The sequence below is a fragment of the Lates calcarifer genome, linkage group LG23, assembly GCF_001640805.2.
Source record: "Lates calcarifer isolate ASB-BC8 linkage group LG23, TLL_Latcal_v3, whole genome shotgun sequence".
Classification (NCBI taxonomy): domain Eukaryota; kingdom Metazoa; phylum Chordata; class Actinopteri; family Centropomidae; genus Lates; species Lates calcarifer.
The window spans coordinates 15,301,466-15,310,670 of NC_066855.1; the positions used below are offsets into that span (position 1 = coordinate 15,301,466).

Sequence of the window (9,205 nt, forward strand, 5' to 3'; positions counted from 1 at the left end):
ACTTTCCCATGTTTTGGGGGTGTGAAATATTGATAGGACAAATATACTTAGTATTGGTGCAGTATTGAGCAATAACAGTGTACCTGGCCTCCACGAACACCTGCTGCAATGTAACCCATTGGGCAATTGTCCATGTAAAAGTACATCCACTACAATACAATAATAAGCATTGTAGCTATTTTATTGTTTTTTTTTTTTTTTTTTATATTTTTTTATTATTCTGTAATTATATGTTTAACTTATACTTCTATTGGTGCAAATTTGTATGTATTTGACATAGACATTCCAGTTGCATTACATTGCAGTAGCTGTTTATGGTGGCCAGGTACACTGTGGTTGCGCAATACTGCACCAAAGATTTTTCTCTCTATTGACACACCCCAAAGCATGGAAAAATAATCCTTTAATAAAGCCAACACATTTTGTCAATTTCAGAGAAACACTGACAAACTAAGACACAGCAACATAAAGCATGTGTAAATAAAGACTTATGAGATGATACTTGAAAAATACTGTATTTTGGATCAAGCTCTCTTACAGAAGATCACATTTACATTTCCTTCAAAAGGCAAGCACAGTTACCAACAAACAGAAGCCATTAGCACACTGTTTCACATTTAATCAACATTCAGTTCGACCATCTTTCTATATCTGTTGTCTTAAACAGTCCAGTAATAAAAACACATGTAAAATGCATGTTCACTTTGTGCTACAAAATCTTTTAGCATGTCCTGGAATAAAGCCCTTTATGGTGATAATGAAGACAAACATCATGATGAAGAAATAAAAGCTGCAGCAGAGCAACTAATGTTTACAACTCCTCGATTATCTGGATCTTTGGTCCATGCTTTGTTATCGGTTGCATCAATTATAAATTATGCCAATTCGCTAAAAGGAACTAAATGGAGTCGTTTTGGTTTCAGCAATAATTAATAATAAACATTGTGAATTACAATAATTTAACCTTGTGTGTGAGGACTGAAAAGCTGTAACTGGTATTTGTCACTACTACTGCTGTTACTGTCAATAACAGGCTATTAGTGTTAGTATGGCTACCTCTACCACTAGAGCTGAGAGTGAAATGTGTGATCAATACTGTTCAGGCTAATGTCAGTAAACATATTTCAGTTCAGCACAGAAAGAATTCAATATTTTAATCTAGATTTACGCTTAAAACCAGTCTTCCAGTTTGACAGAAACATAAAAGCTTCTGCCATGTTTAAAACTAAGTGTAATTCTGAGATTATGCTGTATTCTGCTTTTATCTACATTTTACCGTGTGGGTGAATAAAGATAGTCTCATGTTTATCTACAGTTTTGGCTGATCATTACTAAACTGTGGTTTCTTAAATCGAAAATCCCATGTTGAGGATTCAAATCCCTGTTAAGCCAGTGATTCACACCCTACATGTTAATATTATTACTCATTACTTCACATTACTGACTAATTCAAGATGAGACTTGCCATGGTGAAATGGTTAATGGACACTTCAGCCTTCCATCACTGAGGGCGATGAAAAAAAAGATCATACACATGCATTAGACTAGCAATATGTAAAACTTGTAAAACATATATGTTCACTCAAACTTCTCGGTGAAGCAGTGACATATTACCTTTTAGACTAAACTAGCCAAGCAGCTTTGTAACAAAATTCAGAATCCCTTTTGCACATCAGATAATATAACTGTCATTTCCTTGGAATTTAAACTAGGAAGGAGGTGTACTTGATGATCAGATTTTACTTCACTCTAGAAATAATCTGTGACTAAAATTTTAGTAAGCCAATCTATCTGTCCAATGATTTATCTCAGTAAAAGAAGTGAATCTTAACACTGATCAGTATTTTTACATCAACTGTGACTATGTAATGTGAAAGCAGTTGCAAATTAGCGGAGTATGATCCACTGTATCAGCACAGCACCAAAGAGGAAACAAAGTTAGCGACTTGCTGGTGCAGAAAGGCAAATATCTTTTTCTCAGAAGCTGGTGGAAGCCAAACCAGAGCTAAATGAAGAACATTGGTCTTCATCAGGTGGCAATGGCTCCAAACAAATACTAATGTTGTTCAGTATCATCTACATATGTAAACAGGTCATTTCAGCTAACACCATATAAACTTTACACGGTGATGTCAGTGTTTACAGATTGTTTGGTGCCCCCCAAATACCTAAAAGGTCAACTGATGCAGCTTTAAATTGTTTGGCCAATTTTCATTTCCAATTGTGTATTTTTAATCATATTGAGTGAATGTTTTAGTCAGTATCTCATAGCTGAGAGGTATGTCTCTGATGATCCCTTCATATACACCAATCACCCACAATATTAAAATCGTTAATGGTTTTTAATATTGTGGCTGACGGGTGAATGTAAATACAGATGAAGAGAACATTAGAAATGCCTGACAATGTCATGATTTATTGCAGGGCTACTGTACTGCATTGCATCAGACTGCACCGGTGTACCTATTAAACTGGCAGCTCAGTGTGTAATTTCCCTGCAGGTTCCAAAATGAGATGCAGACAGAACGGGCTCATGTGAATGTAATGGGTCCTGAGTACTGTTACAGAGTAGTTGCAAGTATGTGTCCCCATATGTAGTGTAACTATGAGTAAGTAAGGACAGAAATATTTAACTCTTGTCTCAGATTGCACAAGTTTTGGTTGAGTTGGATCAGTAGAGTGCTCTTGTGCATAATTTCTGCTAACAGATCAGACAGTTCTGCAGACAGAAGGCTTGCTGTAACACAAACCGGGACAAAAGGAGTCCAAATATGGAAATGGTCAGATAAAATAAGAGTTGCTTAACGTCCTAATCTTGGCCCTGAGCAGAGCGAGTGAGGGCTAAATATAAAACCTGGTGGTTTCTCCTGTCTAGCCTCTGCAGCAGTTCACAGGTCCCTTACCATTTCATTAAAGTCTTGTTATTCTTCTCTAAGCCCAGAAACCTCAAGAAAGAGGAAGCTTAACGTGGGAGTGAAGCTGAATAAATACAGCAGAGTATCATTAGAAAGAAAAACTGCCTCAGTGTACCAGTGAGTGTAAAATGGCACAAGATATTTGTGCAACTACATTTTCGTCTACCCCTGACACCTGTCACATCAGAAAATTGTCATTTCTACAGAAATGGACATAATACTCCCCCTTTACAAATGCTTTTTAAGTGTCTCTGGAAAACTTGTAATTCAAGGGAGATAGGCCTCAAGCAATCACAGCAGTACACTTTCCCTTTGTGCTCTCTCTACAGAGTACTGTGTCTTTTTCCTGGGGTTTGGTACCATGGCAGTGTCCCCAGTAGGCTTCATTTAGAGTGCTGCTCAGCAGAGTCAGGAGCCAAAGAGCTACAGATCCTCGTGGATGTGCAGCCAAATCAGAGGCCTGATACTCTGTGTGCTCTCAGCAGTCCATGGGGACTTAGGGAAGGAGGTGTCCTCTTCCGCCTTGTCAGTACTTGTTAATCCCAAAGATCCTCACGCCGTGGAGCTGGGGCAGCTTGGGGATGAGTACAGTGAGCAAGGAAACAGTGTTGACAACAAAATGGGCCCGATCGTATTTGGTGTAGAAGCTGGTTAGGATATACCTGAATTGGGGATAAATAAAAGAAGATGAAGTAACTCTAGATGAACTCCAAAACTCTAGATGAACTCCAAACTGTCAAAACAGTCTCTTAAGTATGCAAAAACCTTTCACTTATCTTCCCTCTGATAATCACAGCAAGATGTTTCCTCACTGAACTTACACAGTGATAGCGCTAGAATCTTCAGGAGTGTTGCAACTGGATTTCAACATCAGTAATTATTAATTTGTACATACAATGGTGCAATACTAACTTACACATCTCTAAAGCTTGTCTTGTCTTTATAGGGGAAACATTCAGAAATGCATTTAAAGGAAGTTCCCAGCACTTCCTGTGCAAACCCCTGACAGCACGCTAACTACAAATCAGCACCGAATATAGAGGGAAGAAGAGAATAACTATGCTGATTTGATGCAAAAACAATCTTTAAATATAAGTGCACACATTAGTAGGGGAGTTTTGTCAGCGTAGAATGAGGAATTGCACATCCTGCTCTCTGCTGAACAAGTGAGGATATGAAACAGAAAAAAAAGCTCCCAAAAGACTTTCACAGATGTGTAGCTTTTCCATCTGGAGCCTAGAAATTGACCACTTGTCTCTTCCTGCTGACAATGGCTGTGAAACAAAATGACGACAAGTCCTTTGAAACTAGTGTGAGAAAAAAAGTGTACACCTGCAAAACTGCTATCACCACAATGTTCAGCCTGAGCTGGCAAATCAACCCCAGGGAGCCAGAGTGCTTCCTGTAAACTGAACTCTGCTGGTGATTAAGGACAAAAAAGGGCATGAAAGCAGCAAGAGGTACTGCTGCGAATACTAAGCCCCTTAACAATTTGTACGGTTGGTTAATGAAGGCAGCAGCAGAGACACTAATCAATAAACACTCCTTGTGAGAGCAAATTCAAAAATGGAGGTACATGAGGAGTACATTTAGTAATTAAAAGTACCTGTTACACAGATGTACCAAAATAGGTACACAGTAATTTCAATCAAGATACAACTCTGTACCAGTTCAAGTGGAACTAAAGGTACATTTACTAAATTAACTTACGGCAGCTCATTGGTTAAGGAGCTTGGCAGGCACAGGTGAAGAAGCACTCTTCCACGACCACAGAGACAGGTTTTCAGTCCCTAGCAGCAGTGTTTATTGTGTATGCCTACAAAACACAACTGGTACTAATGGGTGGGAAGCCAGTGAGGGATCATGTCCTTGTCTGAGCACTACAGAGTTATTCTGATTGGTCTATTTACACTGTCCTCTGTCTGTATATTACTAGTGTCAAGCTGTGACACTCTATAAAGATAAATCCTGCTCTACTTGTTTCTCAGCACATACTCGGGTTTAGATCCAGTGCTTAATGATCACCTGTTCCCTGCACCTGTTAGACAACCGAAGGCTGATGCAAGCATTAGGTTTGGAGGGCCACTTACAGGACAATAGGTGTGATGGTGAGGAACTTGCGTGAAGCAGTAAACTGTACGCCGTAGTCCATCTGCTCCCAGTGCGTGAGGAGGCGAGCCTTGCCCTGATCTGGGGTCTCAAAGGGCGTCCCTTTGACCGTGTGCAGAAGGAGGTACATGCACTGCAAAAGCCAAGAGACACATAGTCAGAGACAAGAAGAGCACTGATGTTGCAAATAAATGACATACTGGTGAATTACTGATGCCACTTATTGTTCCAGGAACAAAATTACCCAGGAAGTAAACAGTACCCACATCCCCTGAGGTTGAAAATGGTTAACGGCTTGGTTTTGCACACATACTTGCTATAGAGATCCAAGTGAATGAATGTCAGGATTTCCACTGTTACGAGTGCTCATATAAACTGTATGACAGAACCCAATGAACAGCCAAAACCACAGCTTTAAAATACACTTCTGTAAGAGATCCAATTCAGTCCTTTGTTGTCACTGCACTATTGTGCAACTCCAAGTGCCAAAATAATGACATACACATATGCAGCTCAACATACAGATCAGCAGAGATTATATAAAAATGGAGTGAGCAGCAATTAATAGTAAAGGGATGTAACAAATTGCAGTAAATAATGCACTCTTCTCAGAACCTGAGGGCCAGACACTCAGTCTGCCCTGCACTGCATGTGCCCTTCACTGACCTGATATGTTCGATAAATGTTACGGCAAACTGTGGTAGTTCTGGTGCCTATGGGCATTCTGCTCTACTGACCAGATTGTGGATGAGGTTAGTGAGGGTCCAGACCACGGGTACGCTGGCGAAGGGAATGCTGAGCAGGATGACATGCAGGAGGCCGATGCCCAGGATGTACGACAGCCACATGCCCCTGCTGTTCATCACACGGGTGTTGGGGTTCACCTCGCTGTGCGCCGTGCCCACATTCATGATGGCGGTAGTGCTGCTTTAAAGCACTTTGCCTGCTGAGCAATGTAGAGACTTTAAATGATGTCACTTTGAACTGTCTGCTGTAAGATGAACCGATTACTCACACACTGCATCTATAAAGGCTTATCTGACAAATCATAAGCTAGAAGGTTATTAAGACTTATGTTAATGACCTGAACAGTGTCTGAGCAGTATAAACCTTGCTTGCTCTTAACTCAAGTTGTGTAATTACAGTAATCATTGCTACGAAGGGCTGGTAGGGCAATAATTCAATATTATACACTTACCAACTTAAAGAGGCATCAGAATAATCATTGTTTACATTTTGCTATTCATTCATCTACTTATCTCACAATTATTTTCTTAATTAATCACTTGGGGGATATCTACAAAAGTCATTTGAAAGGGTTAAATCTGCTAATATTTGGCACTGCAATTCACAGACTACAAAACATAAATGTCGATTATTTATCTGTGGATCAAGTAACTGATTAAAGGACTAATCATTTTCCTCCATCTATTTACTACTTTTATTATATATTATATATATTATAATTTCGACATATTTTTGAAGAAATAACTCATTATTGTTAGTACGGTGACACTGATTAACAACGTGGCCCAGTCCTACGTGTTGTACGTGCCTTTAATAAAAACACACTAGCTACCACTTACTCATCTTGAGATTTTCAAAATAAAGCAGAATTATGATTTTAACAGACACCTGCCAGCCAATCAGAAACCAGCATTTTCTGTGGCAATGGTATACAAGGAACTAACGTCTAACTAAAGATGAAACAAGATGTAGTGTCATTTTTAAAAGTGAAGTAAAACTGTGACCAGGTCAGTATCTGCCTGGTCAACAGCAACTGATTGACAAGAGTAAACAACGTAGCAAGAGCTTGGTCATGTCACCATGCTGTTTGTTAAGTTGTCAGTGCCTAAAATGCAAGTAGCTACAAAATAACCCGTATCGTGGCTACACACGCAGATCTACAAGTGGACCATCTTGGCACTACTTTAGTTAAAAGTGCACAGATACGTGTGTAAATAAATCATTACACTCACTGCAGAGAAAAATGGCTTCAACTCCGACCTGTATTGGCACTAGTCCGTTATCACAGTTTTTGTCTTAACGGTGCCTTCAGTTATGTATCTGATACTATCACTGAGAGACTGACGAGGCTCCGGTGTCTCGCCCAGTCATCCGGTACCACCTTTCAGCCCCTAAACGTGCCGCTAAACGTTACGGTCCGTTCGTAGATACACAATCCACCGAGACACATCCACTTTTCTTCGTCTTCGTGCCGACAGCTGGTGACAACACGGCACAGTTCATCATGTAGCGTCATCGTTCTTCGTTTCTACGGCCCCACACTTCAGGTGAGTTTTTTTGCTCTTCGCATTCTGCTGTGATTGGCTGCTTTGTGTCACGTGGCCAAGTTAGACCTATCACTGTGCAATGCGTTGGAATAACGCGGACTACGCCCCCCTTCAACGTCATGACGGAGGAGGGGTCCGAAAAGAGGGGCATGATTGACACTTAAGATGTATTTGTTAACGGAAAAATCTAAATATTTTCAAAATAGGGAATACAATTTACTTTAATTCAACAGTCCATGATTATAAACAGACTGATCTGATCTTTTTATATACAGTATATCCACCCCACGTGCACTAACCTACATTTTACTGATGTATATTATTACTATTTTACTTGTTTATTCAGGACTTCATATAGTTATGAGTCTATCTTTAGTCTCTATTTCTATATCAGCATATTTCATACTCTATCTATCTATCTATCTATCTATCTATATATCTATCTTTGCAAATTTCATAGAAATCCATCCCATAATTAATAATAATAAAATATGTGAGCCTTGCATTTACAATAAATTGTAATTCACCCTCTGTGTAGCACTGCTTCTTCAGGTCAATCTGGGTACTACAGCTAGTTGCTATCATAAACTGTTGAGATGGACCAGCTGGGCTAACTAGTTAGCTAGTTTGCAAGCATGCTAACTTCAGTTGAAAAACAAGAAATAATCAAAACAGAAGCAAAACAAGACTTAACCTTAGTGTTGCTTTCCACTGCTGGCAATGGCTCTTGGTGAGTAAAGGTGAGTAAAGTAAAAATGTTGAACTCGCAGCGGCTGTTAATGCTAACATAGGCTATGTAGCAATAGCAAAACTTACAAATAGCTCCTTTAATTAAAACAGACATTGGTTCTGATGCCTCTTCGGTTAGCAATTGATACCTCTGTAGAAAAGGAGGCCTTTGACTCCATATGTAGCCAAGGTGAGAGGAGACCTTGCTAGAGGCGAAGAAAACTGACTGATGGGGCTGATACTCTGGTCCCAAAATCAAAGATCAACAGTGTCATGTTCTAGATCCCAAGATAGGTCTTAACACTAATTTAGGCCCACAGTAGCCCGAGGCTTGAGGGGTCAACTGTGTTCTACTTGCATGCAATGTTACACGACACCCACTGTTTCTAAGGGTATCCCTGTGATGAGTGGCATCAGACAGGTTTGGCTGGCTGACAGTGGACTCTCTCATATGTTCATGGCCTTGGGTGCTGTAGTTGTCTTAGCTATGTAAACCTAGAGCTCTGTTGAACTGATGAACGATGGATGACAGTGCTGTGAGATCATTGCTGGCAATGGAACAATGGCCAAATACATGACATTGATAAAATACACCTCAGGACGGGGGGGTGATGACGCCTACATGTAGTCTCAGATCAGCAAGTCGTCATCTGGACATTTAGAGACACATTTTAAGACAGTGAATTGTTTACTGGTCATTTCAACTAAATAAATTCACTTCAATTGACTGTTGTGTAATTTAAGACTCAGATAATATTTTAAGTATACAAATAATAACTAAATGATCAGTTCCTTAGTTTGCAGGATGTTGCTTTCATGATTTACTGTACAGTACCCATTGGGAAATAATCAACACTCTGCCATGAAAGAGTGGATATTGGATCTTTGCAGTAAGACAGCTCTGGCTGCCATGGCCAATTATAAAATCAAAGCTCCAAAGTCCTGCTGTCGTATCCATTTCTTCACAACCACATATTTAATAGGTGTTTAGATATGTTCATCTGTAGACTATATTTCAGGTATATTTACAGGTAATCTGGCCAAGGCTCTCAGATGTAATGTGATTCTGTTAATAGGACTCATGCCAGTAGTAAAAGCTTTTAATGATGAGATGTATTTCATGTTGTATTCTGTTCTGGCATCACCGTCTGTCTGTAG

General features: G+C 39.7%; 1 protein-coding gene across 4 annotated transcripts; it reads right to left on the reverse strand.

Moving 5' to 3' along the window:
* Window positions 1–386: 386 nt before the first annotated feature.
* On the reverse strand, window positions 387–8,213 carry ormdl3 (ORMDL sphingolipid biosynthesis regulator 3). 4 transcript variants are annotated; one of them, XM_051066318.1, is made up of 4 exons: window positions 8,197–8,213; window positions 5,762–5,970; window positions 5,006–5,157; window positions 387–3,577 (listed from the first exon to the last, which is right to left on the reverse strand). In XM_051066318.1, the coding sequence occupies exons 2-4, from the start codon at window positions 5,933–5,935 to the stop codon at window positions 3,442–3,444; spliced, it is 462 nt and encodes a 153-aa protein (XP_050922275.1). In that variant the 5' UTR covers window positions 5,936–5,970; window positions 8,197–8,213; the 3' UTR covers window positions 387–3,441. The 4 variants fall into 4 exon arrangements, with proteins under 4 accessions (XP_050922275.1, XP_050922274.1, XP_018545003.1 ...); XM_051066317.1 differs by lacking the exon at window positions 8,197–8,213 and adding an exon at window positions 8,013–8,034 and having other exon boundaries at window positions 5,762–5,967; XM_018689487.2 differs by lacking the exon at window positions 8,197–8,213 and adding an exon at window positions 7,004–7,311 and having other exon boundaries at window positions 5,762–5,967.
* Between the last annotated feature and the right edge of the window lie 992 nt (window positions 8,214–9,205).

Excerpts from the sequence above, each read along its gene's own strand:
- ormdl3 (XM_051066318.1), bottom strand. The coding sequence starts at position 5,935 with ATGAATGTGGGCACGGCGCACAGCGAGGTGAACCCCAACACCCGTGTG. Across the intron at positions 5,158-5,761 it reads CTAACCTCATCCACAATCTG|TGCATGTACCTCCTTCTGCA; the intron begins GTCAGTAGAGCA and ends TGGCTTTTGCAG. Across the intron at positions 3,578-5,005 it reads ACCATCACACCTATTGTCCT|GTATATCCTAACCAGCTTCT; the intron begins GTAAGTGGCCCT and ends TCCCCAATTCAG.